At 49.0% G+C, this 18602-nt stretch overlaps 1 protein-coding gene across 2 annotated transcripts in view; it reads left to right on the forward strand.

Moving 5' to 3' along the window:
* LOC138265247 (fibrillin-2-like) overlaps positions 1 to 18602 on the forward strand; it is a 514969-nt gene that overhangs the window by 472308 nt on the left and 24059 nt on the right. For both annotated transcript variants that reach the window (XM_069212836.1, XM_069212838.1), the window contains one exon: positions 8550 to 8659. In XM_069212836.1, the coding sequence (XP_069068937.1) occupies positions 8550 to 8659 (110 nt within the window). The remainder of the gene's footprint in view (positions 1 to 8549; positions 8660 to 18602) is intronic.

The raw sequence follows: 18602 nt of genomic DNA on the forward strand, positions 1-18602 counted from the left end.
CCCCACGCCCATGGCCCAAGTCCAGGTGGCCCACCTGTCCAAAGGTGATCACCAGGCAATTCCGACCTCAACTCCACCCCGGGTTGACCCCTCCTGACCAACACAATGACGCCTGCAGCCTAAATCCAGAGGACACCTCTGACCGTGACCAGCTCGGGGAACCCAACAGACAGTCCATCGATGTCCAGTGAAGTCTCTACACACCTGTCCAGCTGTTGGTCTTCTTTAGCTGATCCCCTGGACCAAGCCTGCAGCCTCTTTGTGACATCTAGGGTTCCTCACTGAAAAGCATTGGGCGCCCGATGCTGTGTTTGCACCCTGCCACCCCGCACCCTTGAGGGTGTGTGTTTGCTTCTGACCTGTTCCCTCCATGCTGATCTAAACCCCTCCAGGTCTGTGCCCTGAAGTCGCAGGTATTTACCTGCAATCAGTTTTCTTCTGAGTTGCTCCAGTCTCATTGGCTTCCATTGAATGCCCAACGCCAAATTTGACTTCTGCACCCGGCCTGCCCTGTGTTGCTGGTGTTGCACCCTTGGTGTCTTCTTGATACCTCGCCCTGTGGACACCCTAACCCCTGAAGGCTGGGACCTTAAGTTGTGTACTTCCCTTTAAACTGTGTTTGTACTTTTTCCCTCCTATGACTATGAATTTGAAATTGAAAAATATTACTTACCTGAAAACTGTTTTATCTGCGAATTGCAAACAAATTGCATTTGATACGTGAAATTGATACTTTCTTGAAACTGTACTTACCTGCAACAAATGTCCTTTTGATCTAGAAATAAAGTAACAATATATATTTTTTATACATAAAACATTGGACTTGAGTTAGTCATTGAGTGTGTGCCTCATTCCTTGCCTGTGTGTGTGCAACAAATGCTTAGCACTACCCTCTGATAAGCCTAACTGCTCAACCAAACTACCACAAAAGAGAGCATTAGTATTATCTACTTTAGCCTCTGTAAAGCCTCTGGGGATCCACGGAACTCTGTGCACACTATACCTCATTTTGGTATAGTATATACTGAGCCAACTTCTTACACCAGTCTTGCTGGCCCATCTGAGATATGTGTGGTTTGTGACAGGAAAGAAACATTTTAAGTTCTCTATGCTTCTCTTTTGTCTCACCGGCACACCTCGGATGGTTAAGAAAGCGATGGTGGTAGTAGCAGCACCCATACAGAGTTTGGGGCTCCCTATCTTCCCCTACCTTGATGACTGGCTGTTGAAGGCGGTCTTCTGCCAATCAGTCATCAACCACCTCCGGACTACATCTAATCTCCTGTCATCTGTGCAGGTTCACTATCAGTGTGCTGAAGTCACACTTTACTCCTTCTCAGATGCTCACCTTCATCTGAGTCATTCTGGACCGTGTTCGGTTTTGTGCCTTTCCCCCTGGAAAAAACGTCCAGGACATTCAGACTATGATCCTGATCTTTCAGCCTCAGTCCTGGATTTCAATCAGGTTGACTTTGAGGTTACTGGGACTGCAGCATGGCTGGTCAAGCACACCAGGTGGCAAATGTAGGTTCTACAGTGGGATCTGAAGTCTCAGTGGGCTCAAAATCAAGGGTACCCCTGCTTTGACTACGAACAGATCCCAAAGGAGACAGCAAAATATCTGCAGTGGTGGTTACTGGCCCACATTTGGGTCTGCAGCAAAACCCTATCCCATTTAGAGCTGATAGTGGTGACTGATGCATTCCTTCTAGGTTGGGATCACCATCTGGGAGATGTGGAGATCAGAGGCCTCTTCGTCTGTGGCAACGATCTGGCTTCATATCAGCCTTTTGGAGCTAATGCCTGTCCACTTAACATTGAAGGGCTTTCCTTCCCTCCATCAAGGGGATGCTGGCAGAGCTGCTCAGGGTCAAAATTATTGCCATGTGGTACTGCAACAAATAGGGTGAAGTGAGGTATGGTCAAGGGCCTTTTGCCTCTGAAAATGGTTGGAAAACAAAGGCATGTTTCTGTTGGTTATCCACCTGGAAGGATTGTTGAATGCTGTAGCGGATTAACTAAGACATCAGTGCCTAGCAGGTCACGAGTGGCAGTTACACCCAGTGGTGCAAAGTCTCCTCTGTGAAGGGGAGAACCCTGGATTGATCTGTTCGCCACTGGTTAGAACATGCAATGTAAGCACATCTGCTTCTTGAAGTTTCCAAGGCTTCTCACGATCCAAGACGCATTCTGCCTCAAGTGAAGCTTCGGACTCCCCTATGCCTTTCCTTCTATATTAGTTCTGTTGAGATTTATCTGAGAGAGACTTTCTAGTTGCAGATTCCTTACTTTTGAATTTCCCTTGGCGTCGTACTCGATCCAGAGATTTTTTCTTTGAGCATTACACCTGTGCACTGTTAGGTGTCGTCGGTCGACTCCTCAGGTGTCGTTGGCATCGTGGTCGCTGTGATGATGTTGTGGTCTTATGTTGCCGCCACCCCGGCATGCTGACATCAGTTCTTTTCTTTCTGCGCCAGCCTACACGCAGAAGAAGACCTACCCCAGTCATTTTTTTACTAACTACGAAATTTTGTCAAATTTGTTTTTGCTGAGTTTTGGTTTGTGTCCTGTAATCCCAGATTTAAGCCCTGCAACTCCCATCACCGCATGAAGTCGGTGACGGATCCACACCTCATGTACCTCTGGTGTTTGGAGCGCAACCACAACCCAAAGTCTTGCTCCGAGTGTTGGGCCATGAACCTGAAAGCTTTGATGGAGCAGTCCCTGAAGCTCATGGTGGCCCGACACTCAACTCTGTGTCGTTCCCGGTCCTGTTCGAGAGGAAGGTGAGGAGACCGGTCACGGAGTCACCACCATTTTTATTCGTCCAAGTCATCTGGACATTTGGGTAAGAAGAAGTCGAAGAAGGCGAAATGTTCTTTGACTTTGTCCTGTCCCTCCCACAACACCATGCGGGAAGATCGTCAATGCTCTAGGCCTCTGTCCTTGGAGCCTCAGTCTAATTGCTACCCATGCCCAACTTAAGGAGTTCTATGAGGCCACGTGCCTCATATTTGGGCAGCCTGACCCACCTTCGGCACCCTCAGGCCCAGGGGAGTCAGTGAGGGCCTCCTTGGTTTCCAAGTCGGCGACTTCAGTCCTGACTCTGGAGGGCACCTCAGGATCCGCTCTTGGATCCATCCCGATACTGGGGCCTGTCAATGTGACCATCCTTGGCGTCAGGTCAGACATTGCCGCTCCCAGCACCAATTGGGCCTATAATCTACATCGACCCTATAATTATTCCAGATGACCCGGAGCCGAAACAACATCGCTCAATGCCAATTCCGTTTTCCATGGGCTCTGCTGTGCCCAGGTCTGATCCTGAACTCTATGCCTATTGGTATGGAGACGGGGATAGTGCAGAGGGGTCTATGGACCCTTAAGAAGACCAGTTGAGCCTGAACTGGTCTGGGTACGGGATTTGGGTGATGCCAGTGGGTTGGACACCTCCCTGACACTGGAATGTTTTTTACCCGTACCGTGGCTACTGAGGAGGGAATGTCTTATTCTATGGTGGTGAGAAGGGCTGCTGAGATTTTGAACCTTGAGCTTCCTTCTGTGGAGGTCAGACCTGACCGGAGTGCTTCAGCCTGGGGCCTCCAACTCAGAACCCCTTCTTTCCTTCAACGATGCACTTAACGACGTCCTACTGGGGACCTGGTCCAAACCCAGCTCAGGGGCTCCTGTGAATAGGACGATTGCCCAACGCCATGGGCCTGCGATGAATGACCCAAATTTCCTTACCCAACACCCTATGCCTGAGAGCGTTGTCATCCAGGCTTCATCATTCTTTGGCACATTCCCTGCCGCTCCCCCGGACAGGGAATCAAAAAGACTGGACAATTTAGGGAAGAAGATGTTTTCTTCTGCCAGCCTAGCGCAGCGGTCTGTGAACACCGCATGCCTTTTGGGCCGCTATTCCCATACTCTCTGGGATAGTCGCACAAGTGCTGCTTCAGTCCCTAGGTGGATGCGAACTCGGGATCCACCGAACTCATGGATCAGGGAGTCAGTGGTCCGCCCAGTCCACCCCCGCCTCTCCTCTGCCTCCAAACCTTCCTAATCCATTGGGACATCCGGGACCAGTTGGAGGCATGATTCGCCATCACCTGCCCCAGTGGGAATCCATTACCACAGATAGGTGGGTTTTACAGATTGTCTGAAGGGGCTACTCCCTCCCTTTTGAGACTTCCTCTGCAGCCATGCCACCATCATTCGATCATCTATCAGAGGATCATTTGGCACTTCTCCGGGAGGAAGTCAAGGCTCTCCTGGCCAAGGGAGCCATAGAGAGGGTCCCTGTGCTAGAAGTAGGTCGCAGATGCTATTCCTGCTACTTTCTGGTGCCTAAAAAGGACAATTGCCTTTGTACTATCCTAGAACTCTGGTCCCTCAATCTCTTCTTCAAGAAGGAGAAGTTCAAGATGTTGACCCTAGCTCAGGTCCTTTCTGCCCTGGAGACTGGACTTGCAGGACGCCTATTTCTATATTCCCGTCCTGCAGGCCCACAGACGTTACCTATGATTTGTGGTAGGTCACAAGCACTTTCAGTTCACCATGCTTCCCCTTGGCCTTACCATCACCCCTTGGGGTATTCACAAAAGTGAGGGTAGATGTTGCAGCTCATCTCTACAGGTTACGGGTTCCAGTTTTCCCCTACCTCGACGACTGGCTGTTGAAGGTGGACACGTCCCTGAAAGTCATCTCCCACCTCCAGACAACAGCAAACCTCCTGCAATCGCTGCGGTTCAGTATCAACATGCCAAAGTCACACCTGACTGACTCTCGGTCCTCCTTTTCATCAGAGCTGTCGTGGACACAGTGCAGTTTTGTGCTTATCCTCCCAAAAAGAGAGTCCAGGATATTCGGGCTATGATACCAATGTTTCATCCACTATCCTGGATTTTGGTGAGAATGACTCTGAGGCTGCTGGGCCTCATGGCCTCCTGCATCCTGCTGGTCCAACATGCCAGATGGCATATGCGGGCTCTGCAGAGAGACCTGGAGTTCCAGTGGGCGCAGTATCAGGGGAATCTCTCCGACACAGTTCAGATCTTGGCGGGAACTGCCAAAGACCTGCAGTGTTGGTTGTCGAACCTAGATTGGATCAATGGCGGATCCCTCTCCCTTCCCCAATCAGATGTCACAGTAGTGACAGATGCATCACTCCTGGGATGGGGTGGCCACATGGGAGAGGCGGAGATCAGAGGCCACTGGTCTCTGGCAAAGTCCGGGCTCCACATCAACCTTTTGAAGCTCCAGGCGATCCGACTTGCATTGAAAGCATTCCTTCCCTCTCTCAAAGGGAAAGTGGTACAGTTGTTCACCGACAACACCACTGCCATGGGGTATTGTAACAAGCAGGGCGGAGTGGGGTCATGGACCCTTTGTCAAGAGGCTCTTCGCCTCTGGACGTGGCTGGAACGCCAGGGCATTTCCCTGGTGGCTCAACATCTGGTGGGCTCTCTGAAAGTCAGAGCAGACAAACTCAGCCGTCGTTGTATAGTAGATCACGAATGGCATCTTCATCCGGAGGTGGCGCAAGGTCTCTTTCAGCAGTGGGGAGAGCCTTAGTTAGATCTGTTTGCCTCTGCAGAGAATGCGCAATGTAAGCTGTTTTGCACATTAGAGTTTCCAAGGTGGCACTCTCTTGGTGACGCTTTTTGTCACGAGTGGAACTCAGGCTTCTTATGCACCTTCCTGCCAATACCACTTCTGCCCAGAGTTCTGAAGAAGTTCTAAAGAAGATCAGGCATGACCAGGCCCAAGTAATCTTGGTGGCTCCAGACTGGGCATGATGAGTCTGGTATCCCGAGCTATTGAGCATGGCCTTCGATCCTCCGATCAGACTGCCCCTACGGGAGGATCTTCCATCGCAGCAGCAGGGGACATTTATCCACCTGAACCTGTCCAGTCTCCACCTCCTTGTGTGGAGATTGTGCAGCGACAGTTGACGGCTTTTGACCTCCCCCCCCCCCAAAGTCTGTAATGTCATCTTGGCAGCCAGGCCTCCACCAAAATAGTATACGCCTGTCGTTGGAAGAAATTTGTGGCATGGTGTTTCAACAAACCTGTTGATCCCCTCTCTGCACCTCTCTCAGAGATTCTCCTCTTTATTCTCTCTCTTGTCCATCAGGGCTCTGCGCTGGGTACACTCAAGGGATATTTGTCTGCCATCTCTGCCTTCTTAAGGCTACCAGACCAACCTTCTCTTTTCAGATCTCCCCTTGTTGGGAGGTTTCTTGAAGGCCTCACTCCTATGTTTCCTCTCATCCCGTTCATCATGCCCCAGTGGGATTTGAACTTGGTCCTCACATACCTCATTGTGCCCCTTTCGAACCGCTCCACAACTGTCCTCTACGGATCTTAACCCTTAAAACAGCTTTCTTGATTGCTATCACTTCTGCTCGCAGAGTAAGTGAGCTTTAGGCTCTTTCTTCAAAGCCACCATTCTTAGCAGTGCATCCTGACAAAGTAGTGCTTCGTACTAGGGCTTCCTTTTTCCCCAAAGTGGTGACGCCCTTTCACGTAGGCAAATCTATCACCTTGGCTACTTTTTAAGCACCCCAACGTCCCTCTCATGAGGAGGAGTAACTCTACCGTCTGGACCCAAAAAGAGCATTGGCGTTCTACCTAGATTGTACCAAAGATGTCCAGGTGGACAATCAATTCTTTGTAGGATATGTGGGTGCGAAGAAAGGGAAGTTGGTGCATAAGAGGACCAGCTTGTGATGAGTGGTCCTCTGCATCAAGATGTGCTATGCTTTGGTGAAAAAGCAACCCCCTGAGGGTTTGCGCGCTTATTCAACCAGAGCAACTTCTGCTACCACAGCATTAGCACGCAGAGTTCCACTCCTGGATATCTTCCAGGTCGCAACGTGGGCGTCCATTTATACTTTCACCAAGCATTACTGCCTGGACAGTCAGGTCCGCAGGGATGGCTATTTTGGCTGTCCGCTCCTTCAGGACTTTTTGGTGTGATCTTAGTTTGAAGCCCACCACCGGGGATGGTATTGCTCGGGTATCTATTTAAAGGTAAGGAATCTGAAACTAGAAGTCTCTATCAGATGTACAAGTTACTTACCTTCGGTAATGATATATCTGGTAGAGACATATTCTATTTGCAGATTCGTTACCGCCCACCCATCCCCCCCACTTTCAAAATGATTTCTAGGGTCAGGGATTCCCCTTTCAGGTCCTTAGCTCTGACGCACCAATCTCAGTGTTCTTAGCGGCTCTGCGCTCTGACGTGGAAAGTCGTTAAAAGAAACTGACGTCACTGCGAGAAGGCGGCGTCTATGTACTACTCCCGATGTCATCACGGTGACTACGATGCCAACAACCCCTGCAGAGTCGACTGACACACAAGGGTATTGCTCGAAGAAAAATCTTCGGATCCAGTCTGATGCCTGGGGAAATTCTAAGGTAAGGAATCTGCCACTAAACTATGTCTCTACCAGATATCTTGTTACCGAAGGTAAGTAACTTGTACTTCAAGAAGATCAGATCGACTGTGACTAAGTCATTCTCGTGGCCCTAGATGGGGAATGGAGAGTTTGGTATCTAAAACTTTCGAGTTTGAGCGTCTGTCCTCTGATCATACTGCCCCTCTAAGAGAAGCTGCTGTCATAACAACAAGGAAGGTTTCTACATACATTCTTCAGTAGAAGGAGCATTACCGAAGATAGTAACTTGTTCATCACTGTGCCCTCTCACGATGTGCCCGTCTTGGACATCTGCCAGGCTGCTTCATGGGCATTAATTCATATTTTCACATAGTACTACTGCCTGGACAGCTAGATCCAGTGGGAGGGCATTTTTCCTCATTTATCCTGCTGTGTTTCCTGGTTTGAGCCATTCCACATACCCACCATTTCGGAAGGTACTACTTTGGTATCTATTCACAAGGAGAGGAATCTACAGTTAAAAGTATCTATCTGTAGTACAAATAAATTACCTTTGGAAATGTTCTTTTTGGTGGATACTCAATTTAATCACAGATTCCTCACAGACTAACCCTCCCCCACCTTTGCTCGGACACTTCTAGTCCATGCTAAATCCTTTCCATTGTAGTGATCTGCACACTGAAGCAATCTGGTTACTAAGGCTCTGTGTCCAACGGTGCGGACACATATCAGAAAGAAACTGACATCATTGTGAGAGGTAGGTGGCAAATATGAAGGTGCTCAGGCGCCGCATCCAGGACGGAATGGATCCTGTGTGGAGCTATATGACAACACCTCCTGGCCTCGTAATTTCTGGGAAAATGGTCCAGATCGAGTCTGGTGCCTAGAGGTATTCACAAAGTAAGAAATCTGGGGTTAGATAGAGTACCCACCAGAAAGAGCATTAGGAAAGGTGAGTAACTTGTTTTTGATTGATAAGTCCATTATCTGCAGTTTAAAAAAATTAAAAACAAAACTATATTTACATGGTTTAACTATAAATCAAAAGATCATGAGGATGAATGAATGAATTATTTTGGTTGGAGCTTGGGGTATCCAAACATAGCTGAACCAAGCTAACTCTGCTATGTTTGATTTTAGGCCTCAGAAAGTTGGCAGAGACAGGGGTATTAAGTGCATCTAATTCCAAAGACACCCCCTCACTGGTAGGGTGGAAAGTCCACCTCGAAAACATCGACACATCTATAAAGGTACGTCTACAAGTGTCCTGATGATATTCCACTCTGTGAATTTGCTCAAGCTCTAAACAACAATGCTATTTGAGTTTGTATTTTTATAGAGTAGCAGCACCAGCCCCACTTTAGGTAGAGAAGCAAGGCATATGCCTGTACTTTGCACATTCATTGACTTCTCTTTTTCTGTGGTGGAAGCAGGCCCCATCTATATACAGAAGTGAGGCACACATCTAGATTCTATGCATCACAAAGTTGCATCTATTGTTCATTGTAATGTGCACTGGTGAAACATTTTAATACTTGTAAAATCATCTCACAAACTAAACTGAGCTGCTGTACTGCAGGTGAAGGCTTCTGTTACTGACACTGCCTATCTCAGTACTTACTTTTCATGTAGCTGAAAATATTAGTGATACAGGTCTGTGCATGGCAACACAGCTCCTCAACAATGCTTCTTACCGGAGTAGGATTGATGCTCTACAATACTATTGTGCAGTTGATCTATGTGAGTATGGCTGGTGCGGGATACAGCATAATAATGGAGCTTGATCTTTGGGTGATGTGCAATTTCTTGTGCCAATATGAAGTTGTTTTAGGTGAATGTGAGATGGCGCAGCCCATGTGGATCATGATACCAGGCTGATGGGTTAATCCATGCTTGATACCAGAACAGAGAGTGTCCATAAGGAGAGGGTCATGCCAGTGGTGTGGGGAAGGGGAGGGAAGGGCAGCACATGAGTCAGACTAGAGGTCTAGTAATATGTGGTTTGATTGTGAATGTGGCGTTTGAAACGTGTATGAGTGTGTGTGTGTTGCCCGTGGACACAGGTTACACAGTCAGATGAGCCCTTACCTTGTAATTTCCAGTCGTCAGTGTGGAATCTGGAACTTTTGCTGAGTAATACCCCTGCGCCCGTTATCGGGTGGCGTCGTTTGGATCCGAATGGAGTTGTTGGCATCGTTGGAGCCGTCTGTGACATCTCTGTCGCGCCTATAAAAGCATCACCAAGGCACTCGTACGTCAGTTATTTTTCTTCCGCAGCAGTTAAGCGCAGATCCTGGTAGTGCTACTCCTCTGTCTTTTTTGACTGGCCTTTTCCGACCTTTTTGTCAAATTCTTTTTGGCTGTGCTGAGGATGTCATCCAGGAAGACAGGATTTAAGCTACGAAGCGCCAGCCATCGTGCCATGTCGGTGACGGATCCCTATTTGGTATGCCTTTGGTGTCTCGAGTATGACCACAACTCAAAGTCATGCTCAGACTGCTGGGCCATGGCTCCAAAAGCTTTGAGGGAGCGGCTCTTAAAGCTGCTTGCGGCCCGTCAGTTGACATTGGCAGGCTCCTCGATGTCACAGTCCTGGTCGAGGAGAAGGTCGTGGGTCTGCTCCAGGAGCCCCAAGTCCTCTCCATCCAACTCAAGGTCCTCCAGGCACTCAGAGTAGAGGCACAAGAAGAAGTCCAAACGGACTTCGACTTCACCTCGCCTGTCAACCGACAAGGTGAGTTGTGAACGTTAACATTCCAGGCATGGTTCCGCAGAATCATTGCCAGGGAAGACTCCGTGTCTTCTTCTGTTTCCAGAAGCCAGAGCGACCCCTGCTCAATTAAAAGAATCTGGATGGAGCTACCCCTCTGTCTTTTTTTACAGGCCTTTTTCGACCTCTTTGTTGAAAACATTTTCATCTGTACCGAGGATGTCATCCAGGACGACAGGTTTTAAGCTGTACGGTACCAGCCATTGTGTATGTCAGTGATGGATCCCCATTTGGTATGTCTTTGGTGTCTTGAGCGCGACCACAAATCAGTTTCGTGCTGGGACTGCTGGGCCATGGCTCCCAAAGCTTTAAAGGAGCGGTCTCTAAAGCTGCTTGTGGCCCGGCAATTGACATTGGCAGGTCGACTCTTTGGAGGTCAAGTTCCCGTTTGAGGAGAAGGTTGTGGGACTGCTGCAGGAGCCCCAAGTCCTCTTTATCCTACTCGAGGTCCTCCTGGCACTCGGGGTAGAGGCACAAGAAGAATTTCAAATGGACTTCGACTTTACCTCGCCTTTCAACTGACGAGGTGAGCTGGGAACATTGACATTCCAGACACGGTTCCGTGGAATCACAGCCAGGGCCGACTCCGCCCCATCCTCCTTTTCCAGAAGCCGGAACTACCCCAGCTCAATTAAAATAATTTTACAAGGCCAAACACCTTGTATTTGAGCCAGCCGGCCCTGCTGGAGCGCCTTCAAGCCCTTAGGGGGTCAGACCCTATCAGATTCCACGCCAGAGCCTTCGGCCTCGACTCCGATGGGGTTTCATGGATCCGGTTACAGATCCGGAACAGCGCGGGCTGCACACAGTCAACCTTCTCCGGGGCCGCTCCTGATGTCGACTCTCCCAGCTCCACTGGCACCCACCTGTGGCACCTGATCCAATCTGATCCCGATGAGCCGGAACTGTGTTGCACAACACCGATCCAGATGCCAACAGCGCCCACAGGTCCCAGCTCATTGCCTGAGCATTTAGTAGACCAGCCAGGCACTGGTGAGTGGAAGGGGTCTCTGGACTCTGGACCCTTTAGAATCCCATATTGAACCCTTGGACTGGTTTGAGGAACTAGGAGAGGCCAGTGGACAGTGGACTAGACACCTCTCCAGATTCTGGTTTGCTCTCTTTTACTGTGGCTACGGAGAAGGGTGCATCATATGCAATGGTAGTGCATAGGGCAGCAGAGGTCCTGGACCTCGAACTGCCTTCTGTGCAGGTCAAGACTAACCTCCTGACAGAGGTGCTTCAGCCACGGGCTTCTTCTTCTGAACTAAGGTAGCCCTTTAACAAAGCCCTCACTGATGTCCTGCTAGGGACATGGTCCACACCCAGCACAGGGGCTCCTGTAAACAGGACAATCAGCTGCCGTCATCACCCTGCATCAGACGACCCTAGTTTCCTCACTCAACAACCCACCTAGAGAGCTTGGTAGCCCAAGTCTCCACTTCCCAGGGTGTCTTCCCTTCTGCAACCCCGGATAGGGAATCTAAGAGGCTGGACCAGCTGGGAAAGATTATGTTTTCTTCCTCCAGACTGGCATTGAGGTTGTTGAACACCTCATGATTATTGGGCCGTTATTCTTACACATTCTGTGACACTGTGGTGCAGGTGCTGCCTCAGGTCGTGGAGGACGCACGGGCCATTCTCTCCCAAGCAGTGAAAGAGGGTAGAGATGCGGCAAAGTTCACCATACGGTGTGGCTTGGACACAACTGACTCACTGGGTAGAGAGATTTTGTTGATGGTGGCCCTTCGGCGCCACGCCTGGCTACGTACATCTGGCTTCTCGGGGGATGTCCAGGCAAACCTTATGGACATGCCCTTCGATGGGACTCACTTATTTGGTTAAAAGACAGACTTGGCGCTGGAGCGCTTTAAGGACTCACAGGCAATGGCCAAGTCCTTAGCCCTCTCGGCGACCATTTGACCACTGTCTGCCTTTCGCCCCTTCTGTGGTTCTCGGATGGATGTGGTACCTCCAAAACCCATATTTCAGCCACCATCCTGACCCAGTCCCACAGTTTGTGCATGGACACAGTCGTGGTGCCTTTAGACTTAGAGGGTCTGGCCAGAAGTCGTCCACCACCCAGCCCCCTGCCTTTATAGCATTGAAGCGCTCCTAGTGTCATTTTGCAAGACCATACTTGTACGGTTGGAGGGAGCATTTGTCATCATCTCCCGCACTAGCGGTGCATGAGATCGGACAAATGTATCTTGCAGAACATACTTAAAAACTGCTGATGGAGGATCATTTGGTTTTGCTCCGCGAGGAAGTTGCGGCTCTCTTGGCCAAGACCATAGAAAGGGTCAAAAGTAGGCAGTGGTTGTTATTCTCGATACTTGCTGATACCCAAAAAGAACAAGGGTCTTCACCCTATTTTGGATTTATGGGACGTCAGTCTCTTTTTCAAAAAAGGAGAAATTTCAAATGCTTACTGTAGCTCAAGTCTTGTCTGCCCTAATCTAAGAATAGTGGATGGTAGCGTTGGACTTGCAGGATGCGTCCCCATCCTGCCTGTTCACAGGAGTTACCTTCGGCTCAAGGTAGGCCACAAGCACTTTCATTTTACTGTGCTACCCGTTGCCCTTACCAGTGCCCCTCAGGTGTTCCTGAAGGTGATGACAGTGGTCGCAGCTCATCTGCGCAGAGGTTTTAGTCTTCCTCTGCCTCGACAACTGGCTGATGAAGGATCCTTCACCCTAGGCTGTCATCTCTCACCTCCAGACTACGGTGGACCTTCGGCACATTTAGAGTGAACCCCAGCAAATGCTGAAGACACACATGACTCCCTCTCAGATGCTCCCTTTTGTTGGAGCTGTTCTATACACAGTGCAGTTTAGGGCTTATCCTCCGGAGCAGCGAGTTCAGGCTATAATTCTGATGATTCAGCCTCTATCCTGGATTTTGGTGAGGCAGACTCTGAGGCTGCCGGGCCTCGTGTCATCCTGCATCCTGTTAGTAAATCAGGTTCTGCAGTGGGACCTGACCGGAAGTTCCAGTGTGCACAGCATCAGGGGAATCTCTTCGACATGGTTCAGATCTCGGAGGGAACTACAAAAGACTTGCAGTGGTAGATAACCAACTGGGATTGGGTAGGAGGCAGACTACTCTCCCTTCCCCAACCAGATCTCACAATAGTGACAGATGCATCACTTCTGGGATGGGGTGGCCATCTGGGAGAGGTGGCGATCAGGCGACTCTGGTCTCCGGCAGAGTCCAGACTCCATATCAACTTACTGGAGCTCTAGGCGATCCAGCTATAGTTAAAGGTATTTCTTCTTGTCAAAGGGAAGATAGTGCAGATGTTCACGCAAACACCACCGCAATGTGGTACTGTAACAAGCAAGGTGGTGTGGGATCCTGGATCCTTTGTCAAGAGGCCTTGTGCCTGTGGACATGGCTGGAACAATATGGCATAACCCTGGTGGTTCAACACCGGGTAGGTTCTCTGAATGCCAGGGTGGCAAACTCAGCCGTTGATTCCTAGCGGATCACGAGTGGCGTCTCCATACGGAGGTGCCACAAGAACTCTTTCAGCAGCGAGAAGAGCCTTAGTTAGATCTGTTCGCCTCTGGAGAGAATGCGCAATGCCAGCAGTATTGCGCATTGGAGTTTCCAAGGCTGCACACCTTTCATCATGAGTAAAGCTCAGGCCTCCTGTACACCTTTCAGCCCATACCACTTTTGCTTAGAGTTCTCAAGAAAATCAAGAACGTCCGGGACCAAGTTATCCTTGTGGCTCCAGACTGGGAACAGAGAGTCCGGTATCCCAAGCTTCTGAAAATGAGCAATGATCATCCGATCAGGCTGCTCCGTCAGGAAGATCTTCTGTTGCAGCAGCAGGGGAATGTTCTCCACCTGAACCTGTGAACTCTGCGCCTTCATGCATGGACACTGAGCAGCATCAGTTGACAGTCCTCGACCTTCCTCCCGAAGTCTGTAAAGTTATACTGGCAGCCAGGCGTTCCTCCACCAAGACAGTATACCCCTGCCATTGGAAACGCTTTGTATAATATTGTACAGAAAGGTCGATCAATCCTCTTTCTGACACTCTATCTGATATTCTTCTCTTTATTTTGTCCCTTGCTCAGTGGGCTCTTCATTGCCCACACTCAAGGGATATCTATCTGCCTTATTGGCTTTCCTCCAGTTGCCTGATCAGCCTTCTCTCGTCAAATCACCTATTATAAATAGATTCCTCAAAGGGCCTCTACATATGTTTCCTTCTTCGCCCTTTCTCATGCCTCAGTAGGACTTAAATCTTGTTCTCACTTATCTTGTGTTTGCCTCCTTCAAACCTCTGCACAACTGTCCCCTCCGGCTGCTCACCTTCAAGACAGCCTTGTGTGTTCCCTTCAAACCTCTGTACAACTGTCCCCTCATGCTGCTCACCATAAAGACAACCTTCTTAGTGGCAATAACATCTGCCAGGATGGTGAATGAGATGGAGGCTGTCTGATCTAAGCCACCATATCTCACCATGTTTCAGGACAAGGTAGTGCTTCCCACTCGTGCCTCTATCCTCTCTAAGGTGGTGACCCCATTTCACCTGGGTCACAATATTAACCTTCTCACCTTCTTTGCTCCCCCACATCCCTCTAAGGAAGAGGAGCGACTCTACTGACTGGACCCAAAAAGAGTGTTGTTGTTCTACCTTGACCACACAAAAGAGTCACGGGTGGACGACCAACTCTTTGTGGGGTATGTGGGAGCAAAGAAAGGTTGGGCAGTGCAGAAATGAACCATTTCGTACTGGGTCATTCTCTGCATACAAATTTGCTACGCTCTGGCAAAGAAGCAGCCTCCTGAGGGTCCATTCCAGCAGGGGCAAAGATGCTACCACAGCGTTAGCACGAGGTGTACCAGTCCTGGACATCTTCCAGGCAGCAGTGTGGGCATCTCTGCACACGTTTGCCAAAAACTACTGCCTAGATAATTAGGTACGCAGAGACTGGTATTTTGCCCATTCGGTCCTGCAGGACTTTTAGTTTAAAGTGAATCTGTCCACAGCCCAAAGGCAGGAGATTGTGGCTTGGATATCTATTCTAAGGTAAGGAATTTGCAGCTAGAAGTCTCTATCAGATGAACAAGTTACTTATCTTTGGTAACGCATTATCTGGTAGAAACTCTATCTAGCTGCATATTTCTTACACCCATGCCATGCCTCCACTCTCTGCGAACTCATTTACAAGGGTTAAGGGATGCCCTAGTTTTGGAGCAGACAGTTTCTTCCATGACTCTGCACTTGTGGCGTGAAAGTTTGTGGAAAAGTAACTGATGTATGCGCACCTGGCTGGTGCCTTTATAGGTGACCGTGTCGTTGAGGTGATGGCTCCAACGACACCAACAATGTCACGCGGATCCAAACAACTCCACCTGATGGCACATGCAGGGGTATTGTTCAGCAAAAGTTCCAGATACAAAGCTGATGCCTGGAAATTCTAAGGTAAGGACTCTGCAGCTAGATAGAGTCTGTACCAGACAATGCATTACCAGAAGTAAGTAAATTGTTCTTTAGGTTTTGCCTGAGAGAGCATGATCACTGTTGCTTGCAAGACATTTTACTAACTCCAAAGGGTTTGGAGCCTGCCCATTGCTTAGCATTCATTGGCTTCATTGCAAATCATAGTTTCTGGCTCCTGATTGGTCAGCACATGTTGTTTTCACTTTCTCTTTGTTTGTTTTTCCCTTCTATGTAACATGGTCCAAGTACTGATTGCTTCTTTATAATCCTTCCACTGCTTGTGCTAGGATTGGCGTACTTTTTTTCTGTCTTCTTCAACCATCACCCATTTTGTTATTTTTTTCCTGCCCCTCCTCCTGTGTCAGTATGTGTGCCACCACCACCCAACCACACACTACAACCACTGCTACCATCATCTCACCCAACCACTTCCACCCTACCACTATCACCCTACCACATCACTGCCATCACTACACCACCCACTACCACACACACAACCCTACTACCACCCCCACCACTACCAAAACCAACTTACCACTATCATACCACCCAACCACCAACCCACCATTCTTCAACTCTAACCACCACCACAGTACCACACCACCCTACCACCACCACCCTGACCACCATCATTCTACCCTAACCACCAACAACCTAAACACCACCACCATCCTAACCACTAATCTGACCACCACCATATGACTATCTCCTTATGAACTTCAACCTAACAACTGCTCTACAGCAACCCAACCACCATCATCCTAACCATCGCTACCATACCACAACTACCCTAGCCACCATCCTAACCACCACCATGCTACCATACTACCACAATCCTACCTCTCCCACGCCTACCACCTCCCTATCACCGCCCTACCCACCACCACAACTCTAACCAACAATAACCTCCTAACCACCACCACCCTAACGGCAAACTCCACCCACCAGCCTAACCACTACCACCACACAAACCATCACCTTACCCATCAGCACCTTAACCACCACCATAACCTCACCACCCCATCACTCTACCAACAAAACCATAATCACCATCCTATCATCACCATCCTAACCACCACCATCACCCTGCCACCACCACCCCACCACCCTTTCACTATAGCCTTACCCCTCCACCTTGTCAGCACTATGCCATAACCACTACAAACACCCTAACCAACAACCCAACCACCATCCTAACCACCCACCACCCTAACTACCTATCCTATTTGACCACCATCACCTTACCACAACTACCTGAACAACCACCCTACTAGTACCCTACCACCACTACCCTAAATGCCCCTGTCCTACCACCACCACTACCATAGCCACCAACCTTACCACCACCACTGCCCTACCACCATTTACCTCCCTACCACCACCATACCCACCACTACAACCCTAACCACCCTTATAACTTCTACCCCAAGCTAACCACCACCCTAAGCACAACCTCTAGCATGGACCCTAACCAACACTCTAATCACCCACTTACCACCCCTACCACCCTACAATCATAAACCTAATCACCACCCTGACCATCACCACCATGGTACCTCCCCACCACCCTTTTGTCACCACCCTACCACTTTTGTCACCACCCTACCACCATCATCCTGGCACTGCCACCTCCTACTATCACCCTACCACCACCAACTTTGCCACTACCACTTTGGCCATCAGCCTCACCACTCTCACTACCACCCTCACCACCATCTTAACTACCACCACAGTAACTGATCTCAGCACCACCACCACCTTTTCACTCAATATTGCTCTAAATTCCTGTAGCTCTTCATTCTTTAATAACAATTTTCAACATATTACTTAATTGTTGTCTTCTTGAAAAGTTGTGGCTTACGTTTGTGTTTGTTTGCTCTTGAGTCACTTGTTCTTGCTGGACACTATGCATTTAGGAATCCAGTAAAGCTAGGTCATAGCAAAGATTAAGAAACATTTGCACATCGTCTATAGCTATCTATCGACCTGGTAGCCTTCTCTATGGAAATTAATATATGAACGTTGGGAAGAAGATCTATGGTAGGATATTACTTTGAACCCTATGGCTCGCTGGACAGATTCTCATTTGCATAAATGTAAATTATAATTGCTCTAGTGACAATAGGAAAATGTAGTGTTTATCACATTATGTGGTATGTTTTTAATAAAGCTACCTACAGAGGTCTTTGAAGGCAGGTTGTGTAGTCTTTCCTTCCACTTCTTGAGTTTGTCCCTATGGATTTGGAAGGGTTTCTGACTGCGGCTCCACCGATGGGTCCGTCCTCTGCATCAGTTGGGCCCTCAGGAGCTATTGGTGGATCTGGATTGGCCCAGCTGCAACTTCACTACTTTCTTTGGGAAGGACTGTTCCGTCTACCGCCAACCCCCATTGGCGATGCCAGTCTCATCATGATTCCCAACTCCGAAACTGAACTGAAACAGGGTTGCTTGATGCCAGATCTGGTGCCAACCAGGCCAACATAGCCAGAACTGGAGATTGAGCCCTATTTTCTTGGAGGGCCTTCTGAGGAATATGAGTGAAGGGGATCTGATGATTCCTAGTAATGTCCATGGCCAGTGATACCTGGTGTAGGAAAGTCACTCTTTTTGGCATGGTTACCCCCACTTTTTGCCTGTTTATCAGTATGTTTAGACTGTTTTCACTGGGATATAGCTAACCAGGACCCCAGTGATTGTGCTCTCTCCTCTAAATGTGGTTGCCTAGGTACCCTTTACACCCCACAATAGTATACTGGTATACCCCTGTAAGTCCCAAGTATAGGGTACTCAGGTACCCAGGTAATTGGTTCACTAGGGGTTCACCAGGGGTTCACCAGTAGAGCACATGCAAACTGTGTCTGCAGGCCTGCCAGTGGAGCCTGTGTGAAAAGGTGAATGCACCCTTTCACTTCTGGTCACTGCACCAGGTCACTGTAAGTCCCCCCTATGGTAGGCCCTCCTA

Source organism: Pleurodeles waltl, chromosome 11 (genome assembly GCF_031143425.1).
Source record: "Pleurodeles waltl isolate 20211129_DDA chromosome 11, aPleWal1.hap1.20221129, whole genome shotgun sequence".
Lineage (NCBI taxonomy): Eukaryota > Metazoa > Chordata > Amphibia > Caudata > Salamandridae > Pleurodeles > Pleurodeles waltl.